Source organism: Microcaecilia unicolor, chromosome 9 (assembly GCF_901765095.1).
Source record: "Microcaecilia unicolor chromosome 9, aMicUni1.1, whole genome shotgun sequence".
Taxonomy (NCBI): domain Eukaryota; kingdom Metazoa; phylum Chordata; class Amphibia; order Gymnophiona; family Siphonopidae; genus Microcaecilia; species Microcaecilia unicolor.
The window spans coordinates 176,424,444-176,444,911 of record NC_044039.1 but is presented as its reverse complement, the minus strand read 5'-3'; the positions used below and the strand labels follow the sequence as shown (position 1 = coordinate 176,444,911).

Below are 20,468 nucleotides of genomic sequence, written 5' to 3'. Positions count from 1 at the left end.
GACAAGGGTGTACTGCATACCTTAGATTGCAAGCGAGCCTTAGTCTTCTCTCTGGAGCGGACCAAATTCCATAGACAGTCCATCCTACTGTTTGTTTCTTTTGACCCAAACTGGATGGGGGTAGCCATTGGCAAACGCACAATGTCACCCTCCCCACTGACAGTTTGAACTTCGTGGGTGTGGCTTGGATCTCTTTCAGGGAGAGAAAACTAACAACTTATAGCAGCAGCTTCAGAGAGCATTTTCCATCTCACAGATAGGCTGCAGAGAATACCTTCTCCTGCTTTAGACTTAGCCTGGCCTCAGAATGACATCCTATAGTATATCTCCTATCAAACTGAGCTCTCTTTTTCATCAAGCACTGCCATTTCCTCCCCTCACCCTCCCCACTGACAGTTTGAACTTCGTGGGTGTGGCTTGGATCTCTTTCAGGGAGAGAAAACTAACAACTTATAGCAGCAGCTTCAGAGAGCATTTTCCATCTCACAGATAGGCTGCAGAGAATACCTTCTCCTGCTTTAGACTTAGCCTGGCCTCAGAATGACATCCTATAGTATATCTCCTATCAAACTGAGCTCTCTTTTTCATCAAGCACTGCCATTTCCTCCCCTCACCCTCCCCACTGACAGTTTGAACTTCGTGGGTGTGGCTTGGATCTCTTTCAGGGAGAGAAAACTAACAACTTATAGCAGCAGCTTCAGAGAGCATTTTCCATCTCACAGATAGGCTGCAGAGAATACCTTCTCCTGCTTTAGACTTAGCCTGGCCTCAGAATGACATCCTATAGTATATCTCCTATCACCTTCTCCCACTACTCCAACCAGAGTTACACCTAATCACACTGACCACCCTTCAACATCTTCTGTCCTTCTGTGACTGTTCTCTTGTGCTTGACTGCTTAAATATTTTAAATTTAAATGCTTTACTTTTTGTCTATTAGATTGTAAGCTCTTTGAGCAGGGACTGTCTTTCTTCTGTGTTTGTACAGCGCTGCGTACACTTTGTAGCGCTCTAGAAATGTTAAATAGTAGTAGTAGTAGTAGTAATTGACTAGCAGATTACATCTTCTTTTTGCCCAAGCTGGGCTGACTCTAGAGGGTCAGTCAAGGCTCATTATGTCATAGCTATGTCTACATCGGTAGCCCAAAAGAAGTCAGCATCCATAGAGGAGATTTGCAAAGCGGTCATCTGTCCACACTTTCTCATCACATTACTGCCTTGAGTAGGATACCCGACATGATAGCTGGTTTGGAAAGGCAGTCCTGAAGAACTTGTTCAGTGTATAAAATCCAACTGCAACCCCCTAGGCCCAGTTCCAGGCTCCACATTCACAACTAGTATTTAAATAGTTTCAAGTTATTTGACATACAGGCCTCGACATTTCGAGTCCCTATTATCCTAACGTTGTTTTTGGTTAGCCTGGTAGCTAGGGATTCCCAACTGTGGGAGTACAACTGGCCTGCTTGTCTTCAAAGAAATCAAATTTACTCACCTGTAGCAGGTGTTCTCTGAGGGCAACAGGCCAGTTATTCTCTCATCCCCTCCCACCTCCCCTTAGAGTAGTGCTCTTTAGCTATACTGGTGCTACTGGCAGGATGGCATCAGTGCATGCTTGGTTGGACACTGCTAGAAAGTTCTATAATAATCTCATTAGTCAGCTCTCGCACCAGGCTGTCGAGTGGTGTCACGCAGCTGTGAGAATACTTGGCCTGCTGTCCTTGGAGAATATCTGCTAAAGGTGACTAACTTTGCTTTATTGTAATGTTATCTTATTATATTGTACCAAATATTTCCTGAAGAAAATTTATATGATTCAAAATACGGCAATTTGACTCATTTTTTCATTCCCTAGATCTGAACAAATGTCCCCCTTTTAAAATCCAATTACACTGGCTTCCTGTTGAAGCCAGAATTATGTTTAAATTTGACTGCATTCTTTATAAGATAGTGCAAGGTGAGGCTTCTCTCTATATAAGTTGTTTTGTTTCTCGGAGGCAAATAGAAGACACTTGTTACAAGGAAGTTGTTTTTTCAGATCCTAAGAGAAAAAAATCTAAAAAATGATTTGATTATTTGCTTACCAGGCTGTAAAGGCATGGAAAGCTCTACCAGTTCAACTTCAACTGATGTCTTATTGTAAGCTTTTTAGATAATCGGTCAAAACTATTTTATTTAAAAAACATGTACTTTATAATAGGCGCTGAAGGAGAAGGTATTTGATAATGCTGAATTGTAGTTTCTAGATCTAGTTTTTTTTTAATTGTAACCACACAGAACTTCAATTGGTTGTTGTGGAGTATAAGAATTGAATTGATAAGTTATGAATGCAATTAAACACATAAGCAGTGCTAAATATTAACATTCTGTTAGCAGTGTTATTTTTTTTAAATTTATTTATTTATGAACATTTTAGTATACTTATAATATTCAATTAAGAATAATAATACACGATTTGTAATATATCATAATAAAAAAAAAAAAGAAAAGAAATTAATATACAACTACCATCGTCCACAAGTGAGTAAGAAATGATCCAAGAATTAAAAAAAAGAAAATATATCAAGCTGGAAAACCAAGCTTTTCAAAAGAAACTATTTAAATCAAAGACTGCGCCATACCTTGTGGACTCACTCCAAATTGCTATACAGTGTTACATTCGGGTCTAAAGTCTCACAACAACACTCTCTTTACTTTTTAGAAAAACATCCAACTGATTGGGTTCAAAAAATTGATATTGTTTAGTGTGATGTAGAATCCTACACACACAAGGAAATTTCAGAAGAAAGTTTGCGCCCAGGGCTATTGCCCTAGGACGCAAAGCAAGAAATAGCTTACGTCGCTTTTGGGTTTCCCTAGATAAATCTGGGAAAACCCTTACTTTTGAACCCAGAAATAAAGAAAGTGTTTTAGGGAAAGCCTGAGAACTGCATCTCTATCTAACTCTAATGCGAAGGTCACCAGCAAAGTAATTCTTTGCGTGGCCACTTCCAAAGAAGATTCCAGGAAGGCCGTTAAATTCATTGCATTTTGCGGGTTTAAATTTTCTGGGACTTGCCCAGTAATTTGAATATAATATGCCTGTGTGATAGGTGGCAATGAATTCTCGGGCATTCCCAGAATATCCACTAGGTATTTTTTAACCATTTGTACAGGAGAAAAAATAGGTGATTTCAGAAAATTTATAATACGTAGGTTAAGTCTCTTGGATTGATTTTCCAAATATTCCATGCATCTGGAAGTAAAATTCCTCTCTTTAATTAATGTTTGTTTCACAAGTTCCGTTTTTTCTATTCTTTGAGTGAGGTTTTTTACTTCAGTCTCATGAACCTCATTAACTTGTGATTGTTGTAGTGCAGCTTCAGCCAAAACTTTGATAGTGTCTGTATTCTTTGAAATAGCTGACTGCAAAGTTTGGAGGGTTGTGGAGTTTAGGTCCCAAAGTGACTCTAAGGTCACTACGGCAGGTTTTTCAAACATTCCTTCTTTAAATACCAGGGGAGACGCTTGGACAACTTGTTGCAGGGTACTCACGATTGCAGAATCTGCCATAGGAGCTGTTTTTTGCTCTGAAACATCCAGTTGTTCAGGAGATGATCTTTCTGCCTCCGTCAAGTTCCCTCCCTGCTCGCTCCCTTCACCTCTTCGGGCGGATGCTGCAGGACTTGACTGGAAGCTCTCACTTCCTGGTTGAGGAGGTGCTGCACGAAAAACAGGGCTGAGGGAAGCCCCGTCGCCACTGTCGGTCAGCGCTGAAATGCTGACACCAGCTGCAGGAGTGGAAGTCAACCCGGATCCGGACGCAATTCCGAAGTGCTCAAGCGTCGGCTGGGAGAGCGGAGGTTTGCTGCCAGGGTCCGAGGGAATATCCCTGACATTTCCTCGTCGCTTACCCATCGCAACAACGGGTAAGATAACATTTTCCGAGTCTGCTGAGCCAACTTAGAACGCGTCCGTTAGCGCTAAGTCAAACCGTCGCCATCTTGGATCGAGCCCTGTTAGGAGTGTTATTGAGAAAATCATCAAATTTTTGCCATGTATATATATGTTTACAGCTGAGAGATAATTTGTCGATAATGCTTTCATATTTCCCGTATAATAATAAATGTTTACACCATATATAGATGGATAAATTAACATTATTTTTCCTATGTTGAATTATTAATTTTAAAACAATAGAAATAAATAAATTGAATAATAACACATCATCTTCTAAGAGAGAATATTCTAAAGCAATAGCCTTTAAGATAATCCCCTGTATTCTACATAGCGAACCTAGAAATCCGCACCAAAATCCAGGTGTATTCTATAACAATGCACATAACTGAATTGGCTTAACAAGCTAATTAGCGATAATAGCACTTAAGTAATCAGCACTAATTGGCAATAATTACGCACACAATTCACTAAGCGTATTCTGTAACGCAGTGTGCCTAACTTCTAACATGCACAGGCAAAAAGGGGGTATGGTTATGAGCGGGGAAATGGACATTTTGTGAGTGTTCTGAAATTTATTCACATAGTTATAGAATTATGGCCCTCTGCACCTAAATCTGTTTCTGGGATTTAAGTCATGTTTTCCTTGGTGTAAATGGAGGCACGTAGTTTTAGGCACTGGGATATCAACTAAGCACATTCTATATACTGCGCCTAAATCTAGGCACCGCTTATAGAATACACTTAGTCGGAAATGTTTTCCACGTTGATTTCATTTAGGCGCCATGTATAGAATTTCGCCCAATATGCGTAAGTGACAATGGGGCCGATATTCAAATTGCAGGATGTAACTGGGCTGCCTCCCATGGTCAACACTGAGCCTAGATATTCAATGCTGGGCCGTTTTCGCTGACTGACATTGAATATCCAGTTTATTTTTGGCTGTTCCAACTTGACTGGCCAAGCCAATATTCAGTGCTGGCTGGTTAAGTTGGAACCAATCAAAGATAGGCCTGTTATTGACACAGCCAAATGTGACTGCCATACTTAGCTGGCGATGCGCCAAAAGTTGGCAGATAGCCAGTTATATCATTCGATATAACTGGCTTTCTGCTAGGTGCTAACCAGCAATTTTCAGCAGGAGACAGCCAGCCATCTACCGTTGAATATTGCTGGATAGCTGGATAAGTACCATTTAACCAGCTACCAGTAAAGTGTTTTTGAATATCAGAGGGAATGACTTTAAATTTTAAAATGTCATGAATTTTAGTCTACTCATCTGACTAGGAAGAATTCACAATATTACATTTAAATAGTAAAAGTATGACTGTGCCCTTTTTTTTCTTGCAAGACCAGCATAAGCCATTGATAGATGCATCACTTTTAAACTATTTAATAGGGGTCCAATGTGAACGGTGTTGTAAAAAGTATAACAATTGTGTTACTGAAGAGGATAAGGAAGGATGTAGAACCTGAAGCCAAAAAATACTCCACTGCTTATCACTTAGGGTTAAACCTTTGTCCATCTCCCATGCTTTTCGAATTTTTAAACTAAAATTATTTGAATTAGTTTGAAAAATTTATAAAATAATGACACAGTATGTGTGTTTGAAGTTACATTTTTTAATAAACAATTCTAGTAACCATTCATTAGATAGTTCAGTTCTGTTAATATTGGAATGTTTTAGGAGTGTTGTAGATGAAACCAGTTATAAAATTGGGAATCAAGTAACTGAAATTCTTGTTGAAGCTGGGAAAAAGGTATGAATATACATTTCTTGTTTTACTTAGTGATGTTTTGAAAAAAAAATACACATTCAAACAACTAACATAAACAATGCATTTTCCTAGGCTACATCTTCCTCAGGGACAAACAAAAGGCAAGAAGGGTTTTCAATTCTCAGCTACAGAGACAGGTATAGTACCAACTTGCCATGTTTTTCTACTAACTAAAATAATTATTGATCATAAAAGTGATAAGGTAAGGAGGCGGAAGTGACGTCACGAGACTAGATGGCTGCCTAAAACTTTTGCTCCTGCACTTCCCTGCTAAATTGAGCTATTTTCTGTGGTGCCCCACTACAAATCCAGTGCCAAATCGGGTGGACAAGGTTGGATCAGCCTGCTCCACATAATGAGTAAAATATCGACTTCGCAGACGCGGGAGGGAGAACGCCACTCGACTAGGCGGATGGCGAAAGGCCTGTCGCGCCATGCGTCCCCGGAGCAGCGGCGTTCATCCGACTCCGACACCGCGTCTTCCCATGTGGATCAGCCATGCTCGGCCCTTAAAAAGAAAAGCTACCCCAAAGACCTTGTGAAATGCCTTGAAGCGATACGCGAAGAAATTAAGGCGTCCAGGGTGGAAATTCTGGAACATGTGGACTCCATCAGCCTCAATCTGTGAGAGCTGGGAGGCCACGTGGTGGTACTAGAGGAGAGGGCCGACGAGCAGGCGGAGGCCAATGCGGCCATGGACGCGCGCATCAATCAACTGACTGAACAGGCGGAGGATTTACAATATAAGATGGACGATTTAGAAAACAGAGGGCGCAGACATAATTTGAGATTCCGGGGAGTACCTGAAAATGGCGGCGGCGAAGATATTCCAACTGTTGTGCGAACTCTTTGCAAGCATATCATGGGAGAGAGCTATACCCCTGGAGAGCTGGAGATCGATCGCGCACACCGGGCATTGGGTAAACCAATGGCAAACAGGCCTAGAGATATAATTGTGCGCTTCACATCCTTTACATTCAAGGAGCGGGTCTGGCAACGGGCTCGTCAGCTGACCACGCTAGAGTATAAAGAAGCGCAGGTCACGGTGTTTCAAGACCTTTCACTGTACACGCTGGCTCAGAGGAGGGCAATGAAACCTGTCCTGGAGATCTTGAACAAGGAAAAAATTGCATATCGCTGGAGCTTCCCTTTTGCTGTATGTTTTGAGTTAAAAGGCAAACAGCTCCGGTTTCGCTGGGTCTCCGAAGCATGGCAGATTCTACACGAAGCAGGCCTGACACCAACACCTGCGTTGCCAACAGAGATAGCGCCTTTCACGAAAGCTCGCTTGCAGAAGTGGAAGCGTGTGGGTCAGAAGACTCAGAAATAAAGGAACTGAGTTGGTTTGTACATTGGTTGACTTTGTTATAATTTTTGACGTCAGCGTAATGGGACTTATCAAACTGTTTGGCAGTTGGAAAGTTTTCAAGTGGTAAATGTTCTAACAAGGGGTGGAGGTGCCACAGATGAATAGCATCATGAGCTATTAATCCATAGAGAGGGGATTTGTGTTCTGTGTGGGAGATGGGAGGGGTGGTCTATTTGATCGGTGGGTTCCTTTCTCTGACAAACCCTTTCGGTGCCTGAGGCACTGTCTGGTGGGAGTAGGGGAATTAGGAGGGCTTCTAAGGGTTGGGACCTAGATGGGAGGGTAGGTAAGAGGGGAGAACAGCGGGAGGAGGGTGGGATGCAGATATGGAAGGGATCTTGGGGTAGGGTTATAGAAGGGGGGGACTGGGTGACTGAAATGATCTTACGTACAGACTGTAATGTATACTGGGTAACTGAAATGTTTTCACGCTCATATTGTAGTGCATATTGGAATGTAAAGTTGCTGCTGAATATCAAAGCTGCACACTATTTACATCTTGAATAATGTGTGCTGAGTTAAAGCTATTATCCTATAATGTTAAAGGTTTGAATATGCCCCAAAAGTGGCAGAAGCTCTATAGAGAGCTACAACAGTTGAAGCCACACGTGGTTCTCTTACAAGAGATGCACCTCTGAAGCAAGCATGAAAAATTTCTCTCCTGCTCGGGGTACCCTGGGGTCTATTGTGCCTCTTCTGAGGCCTCCAAAAAAAGAGGGGTGGCTGTAATGTTCCACTCAGCAGTGGCGGTAAAGGTGCTACGAATAAAGAAGGACCCGGGAGGGCGGTTTATATTTCTACATGTCCAAATAGATCAGGTTGATTTAACGATAGCATCTGTATATGCCCCCAATAGTGGGCAGGCAGAGTTCTTTACTAGGGTGAAGAACTTGCTAGCTTTATTTGTACAGGGTCCTCTAATATTGGGGGGTGATTTTAATGCAGTCCTTAACCCAGGTATGGATAGAACGGGACCTACTAATAAGGAGGGGAGAAGAGAGGCACTAGCGTTGGAGTCATTGGCCCATTCCTTAGGTACACTAGATCTATGGAGATTGACACATATGGCGGACAGAGATTATACATATCATTCCCCAGTGCACAATTCTTATTTGCGTATCGACCACATATTTGTGGATGTCTCGCTGGTAGAGCACGGTCCAACAGCTGGAATAGGCAATGTAACGATCTCTGACCATGCACCTGTATGGGTCACTTTGCCGAATATAAAATTGGAAATAAAGGATAGGAGATGGACACTTGAACACCAGCTTATTGCTAGAACAGGAGGTGGAGGACGGCTATAGAAAATTGTTGAATGAGTATTTGGAGTTTAACATCAATTCAGGCCCACCCTTAGCTACTGTGTGGGATGCAATGAAGGCGGTCTCAAGGGGTTATTTCTTAAAAATAGCAAGTGCACGTTCTCGGGCACGTAAACTCCAAATAGCGAGATGTATGGACCGGTCAACATAAAGCCTACAAATCTCCTCACATATTGACCCAATTGCGCGGAGAACGGATGAAGCTGGATTCTATTTACTCAGAGCAGCTCAACATGGGCCGAGAGAGGTTAAGGGCTGGAGTATATGAGTTTGCTAATAAGGCTGGCCGGCTCCTGGCTATTAAATTAAAGAGGTAAAAAGTTGACCGTATGGTAAAGCAGATACGTGACGGCACAGGCTTGGTATTATATAAATCGGACCTTATTCATAAACGCTTTAGGGAATTTTATCAAGCACTGTATACACAAGAGATCACAACCCCCTCGGAATCTATCGATACCTACCTGGCTGATAGTGAGATTTCATGCCTGACACTCCAGCACCGAGAATTGTTAGTGTTGTGAATTGAGGGGTCCCGAGCCCCCCCAAGAAGGCTGGAGTGACCTTAAATCTGACTCCATCTCTAAATAGCACTAGTACTGGGGTAATCAAGGAGTTGTGAAGTTCTAAAAGGAATTGCCACTAAGGGAGACGTTAGGTCTAAGGAAAAGATACCAGCCTTATGACAAACTGGATTTAGATTACAAGTTATACAATGCAGAGAAAGATAGCCTGATACAGCAAAAGCATTTATACTTACAGCCTTTGATCATTAAGTGAAGCCCACAAATCATCATTTGGAATGAGGAGTTTATTTGCCAAGGTATAAGTCAAATCAGTGATTGACAACAGGCACGTACAATCAATTAATTATAGGAATATAATAATCCAGCTGCAAACAGGTGTTAATTAGTTCCTAATCTTTTATAATTTCTCTTACCAATTAAAGGTTTTACAAGGGAAAGCAATTAGGTAATTTGTCAATTCTGCTGGACACATTGGTTTCCCTTGGAGAGAGAGAGAGTGGCAACCCTTTTCTCTCTAACTTAAACCAGGAAATACCCTGATTTTTATAGGTGCCCTCAGGATATGGATAATATGACAGTAGATATACCTGATTGGATCTATGCTAATGTCATGGTTGTCACTGATTGGCTCATGCTAATGAGTAGCTTCTATCTTGCTAACATGGTTTTGTCTTTAGCTCGCTTGACCACAAATCTTAAGCAAGACCCTGCATCCAGCTACACCTTTCCTTTCTCACACCATGGCTGACCACAATCCTGCTCACAGGAAAGTCTCATTTCTCAACTTGTTTTTCTAACTTACATTACAGAAAATTCCACTTTGTAACAGATACAGCTTCCATTTTGTGCTGAAATCCTCCATTTTGTTTCCATATCTATTGACCTAACTTTTCCTAATTTGGCTTATTTAGGCCTCAATCCGGGCTACAAACTAGGCCATACTTTTCCAGTAAGCTCCCAGTTATGTCAGCCATCAGATTTCTGACTCAGCCAAGGTCTGTAATGGCCTGAGCTCTATGACTGGGCCCGCCACCATTCCAGTGGGGGGGTCTCTGGCTGTACCATAATTATACATTAGATAGGCCCGTCACTCCACTTGAGGTACAGGAGGCAATATGCAGTCTGCCCTCTTGTAAGTCGCCTTGACTGGACGGGCTTCCGAACGAATTCTATAAGAAATTTGCAATAGAATTGGCTCCACTCCTCGCGGACCTGTTTAATCAGGAGGGAAACGGGGGGAAGCTGCCCTCCTCAATGATGGAGGCTTGGATTGCGGTGTTGCCTAAGCCAGACAAAGATCCGGTTGAATGTGGTTCTTATAGACCTATCTCTCTTGAACGCTGATGCTAAAGTGCTGACAAATTGGCACCATTGATGCCGACACTCATACATCCTGACCAGGTTGGGTTTGTATCGCACCGCAAGGCCACAGATAACATCAGGCGTACCTTGGACCTTTTATATCTAGCAAAAAACACTAAACGGCCTCTGTGTCTGCTTAGCTTAGACGCAGAAAAAGCTTTTGACAGGGTCCATTGGCCCTTCATGTATAAGGTTCTGGAGGCCATGGGTTTTGGAGCTCAATTCAGGAGATGGATCCAGGAATTATATGACTCTCCTCGAGCGTGTGTCCGGATCAATGGGAGTAACTCAGATCTGTTGGACTCCATAGGGGAACTAGGCAGGGATGCCCGTTGTCACCCCTCCTATTCGCAATGGTTATGGAGCCGTTTGCCTCAAAACTAAGGCTAGATCCGGGAGTGTCTGGGGCTCGTGTAGCGGATAGAATGCATAAGGTGGCTCTTTTCGCAGATGATATTTTGTTATATGTTATTCGTCCTATGCCCACTTTCTCTACCCTTCTGCGTCTTATAGAGGAATATTCAGCAGTCTCTGGTTTCAAAGTTAATATGACAAAATCGGAGGCTTTGAATATTTCACTTCCAGAGGACATAGTAGAGACTCTGAAGGTGCAATATCCATTTAGATGGGCTACAAAACACATTAAATACCTGGGGGTAAATATCACTTCCAATCTCTCTGAATTAACTGAGGCCAACTATAAGGGACTGACTCGCAACATCAAGTTAGACTTAGAGCATTGGGGGGATCAGGAGGTTTCGTGGTTCGGAAGGATAGCCATTGTAAAGATGAACGTGTTGCCCTGTTTATTATACTTATTCCAAGCGCTGCCTGTAATGCTGCCCAGGCGACTCCTTGCATCCATGCAAGATTCTATCATGCGATTCATCTGGGCGGGTAAACGTCCGCGTTTAGCGCATCAGTTGCTCTATCAGGATAGGAGAAAGGTAGGACTAGGTGTCCCGAATCTACTATGGTACTACAGGGCCGTTCAAGGGAAATCTGCAGTTGAATGGCATCAGAATTACCCTGATAGACAATGGGTGCATATTGAACAACACTCTTTGGGGACGAGGCCCTTGGGATCGCTTATGTGGCTTCCTAGGCCCTTTAGAGTGCTGAGGGAGGGAATGTGTCCGTCCATATGTGTCACTCTTCACTATTGGGATAGTATGTTCCCACATGGGCGATGTATATTAACACGTATGGCCCCTATAGCATTTAATCCTATGTTTCTGCCAGGGAACGAAGTGGGGGTTTTCCAGTGGTGGCATATGGAGGGCCTGAGCACATGGGGTCAGATGTTCGAGGAGGATTCTCTGATCCCGTTCGAGACCTTGAAGATCAGGTACTCCATACAGGATGGGGATGAATTTGCCTACTGTCAATTAGCCCACTTCCTTAAAACTGAGGCAGTACGTCAGGTCATAAAACGGGAACGGTTATGTTTGGAGGACATAAGCGAGAGATTTGCCTCTTCCCGGGGTTTGATCAGTCGACTATATCGCAGTATTGCTGCACAGGTACCTAGCTACACTCTACATAGGAAGAGTTGGGAGAAAGAGACTGGAATGGCCCTGGGGGAGACCGAGTGAGAGAGAATAGAGCGACATGCGGCCAGTGTATACACCCATGGCCCATTTAAAGAAAATGCAGTGAAAGTACTATATAGATGGTACCTTACTCCGGATCGTCTTCATCGCATATTTCCGGATTCCTCCGGGTTGTGCTGGAGGGGGTGCGGACAAAGAGGGACTATGGGTCACGTGTGGTGGAGGTGTGTAAAAGTTCAGGCATTTTGGAAGTCAGTTCATACTCGGTTACAGCAGTGGGTGGGGTGTTCAATTCCGTGGACTCCTGAGTTCTTCCTCTTCTCGGTGAAGCCTCAACAAATCTTGGTGCAACAGGCTCTGGGGGCTGCCAGAGTAACCATAGCTTCCCATTGGAAACAGATAGGGGTCCCGCCAATCACAAAATGGCACAGCAAATTGAGTTACGTGTGTGAGATGGAGAGGTTGATGGCTGTAAGAAAACGCCACGATGAATAAATGGCAATCGATATGGAAACACTTTTCTGACCACTATGCGAAATCTGTAGCGTGATGTTATAATGATTGCAGCCTGTAAGGTCATATCACTAAGCCTACTGGGAGGGAGGGTGGGTAAGTAGGAAAGGGTGGGGTGGGACATGGGTGGGATAATTATTGTATTCTGAAACATTTAAGAAATCTTTGAAGTCTACTGAGGTTTGGTTTTGAATGTTACAGTTGTAGACGAGGGGTGTACTGGCTCTACCTATGTTTATGTAATATTTATGCACTGGTGCATCAGTCTTTTTGTACCGAAGCAAATCTGTATTCTTGAATTGCATAATAAAGACTTCTTACAAATAAAAAAAAAAAGTGATAAGGTAAATTTATCAGGTTATATTCATGATCAGGTTAGATTAAACTTTTATGTTTGTGTTTCATGTGACTTATAAGGTTAGTTACTTAGCCACCTCAGGTCATTTGCGGTCATTAAAAGGAATAGCGTTGTTTGTCCTTAAAATACTTTATTTTATTGCAGTGCAAGCTACATAGTGAGATGTAAAGCATGCAAAATACCTTATGTAGAATTAATAGTGCAGCTTGTGGTAAACCCCACAAGTTGCGTTATTCATGGAAAAAATAACTCCAGCCTTGCACTTTAATTATTTTTCCTTCCCTGGAGTATTGGCTGCTAATATTCAGCCTGAGGCTCTAAGGTGCAGATGATTAGAAGCCCTGTGCTGTTTCAAACAGCGCTCTAAAATTAGCACCAGAACAGCGCGGGGCATTATCACCCCAAGATCAGACCTAATAAAATGCAAATTTAGGCACGCTATTAGCTCTGATCATAAGGGTACTTCTGCGGGAGGATTAGGCCTTTCTTCTGTTGGGGGGGTGGGGTTCGGGTCAGAGTAAGGGGGGTGCTAGACCACCAGATAAGGTCTCTTCTGTTGGGGGTAGGGGGGTCATCGGGTCATCTTCTGTCCGGGGGAGTTGTTGGGTCTGATCGGGCTGGGGCAGGGGGCTGTTCTGTCAGAGGGTGGGGGGCTAGCAGTCCTACTGGACCAACAGGGTCTTTTTAGTGTTCAGGGGCTGGGGGGGGGGCCTGGAGATACACCCAAGAAAATAGGAGGATTTTGTCCCATCCTAGTTCTAAGGGCCCTGAACAAAATCCTGGTCAAAGAAATGTTCAGGATGATTTCTCTGGGCACCGTTCTCCCCATGATTCAGGAACTGGATTGGCTCTGCTCTCTGGACTTAAAGGATGCCTATACCCACATTTCAATACTTCCCAATCACAGGAAGTATCTCATTTCAAATAGGGAAACACCATTATCAGTATTGCGTGCCGCCATTTGGCTTCAAGTCAGCTCCCAGGGTATTAACCAAATGTCTAACAGTAATAGCAGTGTATTTACGCAGTTGGAAATCTACATGTTTCCTTATCTAGATGATTGGTTGGTCAAGAGAACATCATAGGAATAAAACGATAGAGTCAATGCTTCTATTTAGGTGTTGGAGCTGCTAGGGTCAGTGATAAACTACCCGAAGTCCCACCTACTCCCGGTTCAGTGATTGGAGTACATAGGAGCCCTGCTAGATACATTGCAGGCTCAAACTTTTCTTCCTTAGCTGAGTTCAAAGACCCTGATATTTCTCACCTCACTAGTCCGAAGCAGCAAGCAGGTTACAGCTTGGCAAATATTGAAATTAATGGGCCACATGGTCTCAACAGTGCATGTCACACCCATGGCACGTCTGCATTTGAGAGAAGCCCAGTGGACTCAGCTTACCAGTGGTCTGGGGTGGCTGGGAACCTAGCGAATGCCATCTAGATTCTTCCAAGGTTGACTCATGCTCTTCTCTGATGGACAATTAGGACAAATTTGAAGTGAGACTCCTATTCCAAATTCCTCCATCTTAGAATGTCTTAACAATGGATGCATCGAACTTGGGATGGGGAACTCATTTAGACTGGGCTTCATCTCAAGGAACTTGGTCTGCTCAGGAAAGACTTACTATATTAACTTCCTTGAGCTCAGGGCCATTTGATATTGGCTACAAAACCAAATTATTCTCATTCAAACAGATAACCAGGTTGCAATGCTCTGTGTGAACAAGCAGGGGGGGTATGGAATCCTACCCCTTATGTCAAGACACATTGGAGACGTGGCACTGGGCCCTCCTTCAGGGAATGGTCCTTTGAGTCACATACCTGGCAGGCAAGGAGCCTAGCAGACAAACTGAGCAGGGTTTTGCAATCACACAAATGGTCTCTCAACATGGGCACAGCCTGCAAGATCTTCCAAGAGTGGGACAGACCTTTAGTACTACTACTACTACTACTACTTATCATTTCTGTAGCGCTACTAGACGTACGCAGCACTGTACACTTGAACATGAAGAGACAGTCCCTGCTCGACAGAACTTACAATCTAATTAGGACAGACAAACAGGAGAAATAAGAGTGAAGGGAATTACTAAGGTGAGGATGATAAAATAAGGGTACTGAACAAGTGAGTAAGGGTTAGGAGTTAAAAGCACCTTTGGTGGATATCTTTGCCATTCATCTCATCAAAAAGGTCCCTCAGTACTGTTCCAGGCTTAGGTCACATGGAGGGGCATAATTGAACAAAAACGCCTATCTCCATGGGCGTTTATCTCCGAGAACGGGTCCGTGAAGGGGTGGACCGAACCGTATTTTGGGAAAAAATAGATGCCCATGTTTTATTCAACAATGTGTGAGCTGGGCGTTTTTGTTTTTCAGCGATAATGGAAAATGAAAGCGCCCAGCTCAAAAACGAATAAATCCAAGACATTTATTCGTGGGAGGGGCCAGGATTCGTAGTGCACTGGTCCCCCTCACATGCCAGGACATCAACCGGGCACCCTAGGGGGCACTTTTACAAAACCAAAAAAACAGGTAAAAGAGCTCCCAGGTGCATAGCACCCTTCCCTTGTGTGTTGAGCCCCCCCAAATCCCCCTCAAAACCCACTGCCCACAAGTCTACACCATTACTATAGCCCTAAGGGGTGAAGGGGGGCACCTACATGTGGGTACAGTGGGTTTGGGGGGGTTGGACGACTAATAAGCATTAAGCAGCACAATTGTAACAGGTAGGGGGGATGGGCCTGGGTCCACCTGCCTGAAGTCCACTGCACCCCCTAACAACTCCTCCAGTGACCTGCATACTGCTGCCAGGGAGCTGGGTATGACATTTGAGGGTGAAAATAAAAAGTTGTGAAACATCATTTTTTTGTGGTGGGAGGGGGTTAGTGACCACTGGGGGAGTCAGGGGAGGTCATCCCCGATTCCCTGCAGTGGTCATCTGGTCATTTAGGGCACTTTTGGGGCTTTATTCGTGAAAAAACAGGGTCCAGGAAAAGTGTCCTAAATTCTAGCTAAAAACGCATACTTTTTTCCCATTATCGGTGAAATGCGCCCATCTTTGTTCGGCAGATAACCACGCCCCAGTTCCGCCTTCGCCACACCTCTGACACGCCCCCATCAACTTTGTCCGCATCCGTGACGGAGTGCAGTTGAAAACGTCCAAAAATCGGCTTTCGATTATACCGCTTTATTCGTTTTTGTGAGATAAACGTCCATCTCCCGATTTAGGTCGGAACTTGGGCGTTTTTCTCATTCGATTATAAGCAGGATGGCAGGCTAGCGTCAGGTGCCTTTCTTGTACATTGGGGAGAGAAACCTTACATAAGAATAGCCCTACTGGGTCAGATCAATGTTCCAACTAGCCCAGTATCCTGCTTTCTACAGTGGCTAATCAAAGGTCAGAAACCCAATAATTAGCAACAGTCCATGCTACCAATCTCAGGGCAAGAAGTGGCTTCCCCCATGTCCATCTCAACAGCAGACTATGGACTTTTCCTCCAGGAACTTGTCCAAATCCTTTTAAAACCCAGATACGCTAACTGCTGCTACCACAGCCTCCGGCAATGAGTTCCAGAGCTTAGAATGTAAAAATATTTCCTCCTATTTGTTTTAAATGTATTTCCATGTAATTTCATTAAGTGTCCTCTGGTCTTTGTATTTTTTGAAAGAGTGAAAAATCAGTTCACTCTGTGTACCATGTTTATTACTTATTTATTTATGGCCTTTTGTGAACAAAAATAGGCATAGTGAAGTCACCATTTTTTCATATATAGAGATGTGGATTAGATTTATAGAACAACAAACACACAGGGTTATTTATTCACAATCAGTCAATCAACTTTGAACAGCAGTATATAAAATATTGACTCGACGCAGTCCTGCATTTCGGCACAGTGTCCGCCTGCCTCAGGAGTCAGTTAACTTCTATAAAGACAACACAACACGTACAAAATCAAATTTAAAACATGCCATCAAAACTATAAAATTATATAAATTATACATTAGTTAAAAAATGTGTATTAAAAAGTTTAAAATTAATTGTAGATAAATAATTTATTTGCAAATAAGTAAATTACGTTAATATAAAAGAGGAAATGTTGCACAAGAAATAAAGAAGTAACATACGCATTATAAATAAGGATTCTGTAAGCCACATTGAGCCTGCAAATAGGTGAGAAAATGTGGGATACAAATAAATAAATAAACTTCCATCAATATTAAGAAGAATAAATATAAAAATATACTTCCCTGTTTACTAAGCCGCGCTAGCTACTGCCTTGTGCTAATGCCAACACAGCTCGTTCACTTTGAGTGGGCTGTGTCAACACTGCCGCGCGGCATAGTAAACAGGGGGGATAGATATAAATCTATCTACAAAGTAGATATTAATATAAATACGGAGTCACCAGACATCAAAGATGCATGCACAATATATTTATTTATTTGTTGCATTTGTATCCCACATTTTCCCACCTATTTGCAAACTCAATGTGGCTTACATAGTACAGTAGAGGCGATCGACAATACTTGTATGAACAAATACATAGTGAGGTTATGGTAACGAATGATCAAGTGTGGTAGACACATTGGGGGTCATAAGGAGGAAGAGTTAGGTTATGTCCAGTACGAGCTTATATATTGTTGTTGCGGGGTTAAGGCATTTAGGTTGGATCGTTAGGGTATGCCTTTCCCAACAGGTTAGTCTTTAGGAGTTTCCGAAAGTTTAGGTGGTCATATCTTGTTTTCATGGCGATTGGTTGTGCGTTCCATAGTTGCGTGCTTATATAAGAGAAGCTGGATGCATAGGTTGATTTGTATTTGAGTCCTTTGTAGCTTGGGTAGTGGAGATTTAGGTATGTTCGTGTTGATCTTGTTGTGTTTCTGATTGGTAGATTTATAAGGTCTGTCATATATCCCAGGGCATTGCCGTAGATGATTTTATGAACCAGGGTACAGATTTTAAATGCAATACGTTCTTTAATTGGGAGCCAGTGCAGTTTTCGCTTAGCGGTTTGGTGCTGTCAGTTCTTGTTTTTTCCAAATATAAGCCTGGCTGCTGTGTTTTGAGCAGTTTGGAGTTTCTTTATGATTTGATCTTTACAACCCACATAGATACCATTACAGTAATCTAGATGGCTTAGTACCATGGATTGTACCAAGTTGCGAAATATTTCCCTCGGGGAAAAAAGGTTTCACTCATTTGAGCTTCCACATTGAGTGGAACATTTTCTTTGTTGTGGCTTTCGCTTGGCTCTCTAGTGTGAGATTTCGGTCGATTATAACTCCAAGAATTTTCAGGCTGTCTGAGATTGGGAGGGTGTAATCTGGGGTGGTTATGTTGGTGGGTTTGATAGTGTTATATTGGGATGAGAGGATGAGACAATGTGTTTTTTCTGTGTTAAGTTTTAGTTGAGATGTATTTGCCCAGGAGCTCATGATGTTTAGGCTGAGTTTGATTTCTTTGGTGATTTCTGTTAGATCATTTTTGTAAGGGATGTACAATGTGACATCGTCGGCGTATATAAAAGGGTTGAGGCCATGATTGGATAGGGACTTGGCTAGTGGGGTCATCATATGGTTGAAAAGGAGCGGTGATAGTTGTGATCCTTGAGGTACTCCATAGTCTGCTTTCCATGGTGATGCTATGGTCGATTTCAATTTCACGTGATATGTTCTAGTAGTTAGGAAGCCCTTGATCCAGTTAAGTACACTTCCACCAATCCTGAAGTATTCTAGGATGTTTAGTAGTATGTTGTGATTCACCAAGTCGAATGCGCTAGACATATCGAATTGTAGGAGGAGTACGCTTTTGCCTGTTGCAATTTCTTGTTTGAATTTGGCTAAGAGGGTAATTAGTATTGTTTCGGTGCTATGGTTGGAACGGAATCCTGATTGTGATTCGTGTAGTATTGTGAATTTGTTTATGTAGTCAGTGAGTTGTTTGGTTACCACACTTTCCATCAGTTTGACTACCAGTGGGATTGAAGCTACTGGGCGGAAGTTGGTGATATCGTCTGTTTTTTTTTTCTTGGTATCTTTTGGTATTGGGGTGAGTAGGATGTTGCCATTTTCCTTAGGGAAGAGACCATGTTGAAGCATGTAGTTTAGGTGGGATGTGAGGTCTGCTATGAAGCGATGGGGAGTGGATTTTAGTAGGTAACTGGGGCAGGTATACAATTTGCAGTGAGTCTTAGAGAACCTATTAATTTTATTTTTGTTACATTTGTACCCCGCGCTTTCCCACTCATGGCAGGCTCAATGCGGCTTACATGGGGCAATGGAGGGTTAAGTGACTTGCCCAGAGTCACAAGGAGCTGCCTGTGCCTGAAGTGGGAATCGAACTCAGTTCCCCAGGACCAAAGTCCACCACCCCAACCACTAGGCCACTTAATCGCTTGGTTGACTATTTTAGCAGTGAGGGGAGTGAAGCTTGTCCAGAGTCTGTCCGCTGGGTATTCACCAGGGATTGGGTCCAAACACTCAATGAAGTTTTCGATGCCAGTAGTGTTTTGAGGTAGTATGTTTTGTAGGTTTACAATTTTTTCATTGAAGTATTTGGCAAGTTTGTCTGCTGATGGGATGTCAGTGTTGGTTGCGGTGACCAAGGTGATGTCTAGTAGATTGTTCATGAGTTGGTATACTTTTTTCGTGTCTTTGTAGTCAGACTCTATTTTGGTTTTATAGTATAATCTTTTGGCTTGTCTCATTGCATATTTGTATTTTCTTTGGGTTTGTTTCCATGCATTGAATGTTTCTGTATCTTTTATTTTTTTCCATGCTCGTTCGAGTTTCCTGGATCAGAGCTATGCCTCCACCTCTCTTTTCCTTTCTAGTCCAGTGAGTGATTTTGTAACCCGGGGGGCAAAGGTCTAGGATTATAGGGTCCTTTTGGTCATGGATCCAGGTTTCATTGATGAAAAGCAGGTCGAGGTTTTATGACGTAATCCAATCTCTTATTATACCTGTTTTATTTACTACTGATCTGGCGTTGATGTAGCCCACTTGAATTTTTTGGTAGGGTCATCTGTGGATTTTTGTCAGTTGTCTGTTTTTAGTTGGTGTGGGTTTGCTATTACCTTTTTTTCCCTTGTATTGAGGTTGTCCGCTTGTAGGTGTTCCTCCTTTGTTTTGGTAGGAGTCGGTTTGGTGAGGTGTGGTGTGTCTGGTCAGGCTTTGGTGGTTATGTAGTATGGGTATGATGTTGTTTTCAGCGAGTGGGGTGGTTAGTGTTAGATGAATCAAGGATAGGGAGTAGATTGTTAGGATCAGCTTGTCAATGTTCATTGTGGGATCAGTACGGTCAGGACTGCTAGTATTTATGTTGAATGGGTACTCAGAGTTAGTTGTTCCGAAGGATTGCTTCAGGGTGCAGTGGCTCCTTAGTTGTCAATGATTGGGGGTAGGGATCTCCCTGAGCACTAGGTTCCTAATTTTGAGGCCTGAGTCATTGGTCGGAGGTGGGGTTCTCAGTGACGCGGCCACAAAGGAGGATTGAGGACGTCTAGGTAGGCAGGTGCAGGGACCTTGACTTCATCTGGAGAGGGTGTGAGTTTCTCACTTCACAGCCACCGCAATCGGCATGGGCTTGGTGTGGTCTTCGCAGCTCTGCGTGGTCGCGGTGGGTGGTCGGCTGCTGTGCGCTTCCTTGCCTCCTGATGTGCGCAGGGCCGCCTACTGCGGTCAAAGATAGCAGGACAAGGGAAATGTGCCGTTATGCTGATGGTACCACCGCCACCCGAGCCACGCTGCCGC

The 20,468-nt window shown here is 43.1% G+C and overlaps 1 protein-coding gene across 1 annotated transcript in view; it reads left to right on the top strand.

The window, feature by feature from the left end:
- Positions 1–20,468, top strand: part of C9H14orf39 (chromosome 9 C14orf39 homolog) — a 323,838-nt gene that overhangs the window by 176,944 nt on the left and 126,426 nt on the right. The window contains exon 12 of the mRNA XM_030213710.1: positions 5,785–5,849. Within this exon, the coding sequence (XP_030069570.1) occupies positions 5,785–5,849 (65 nt within the window). The remainder of the gene's footprint in view (positions 1–5,784; positions 5,850–20,468) is intronic.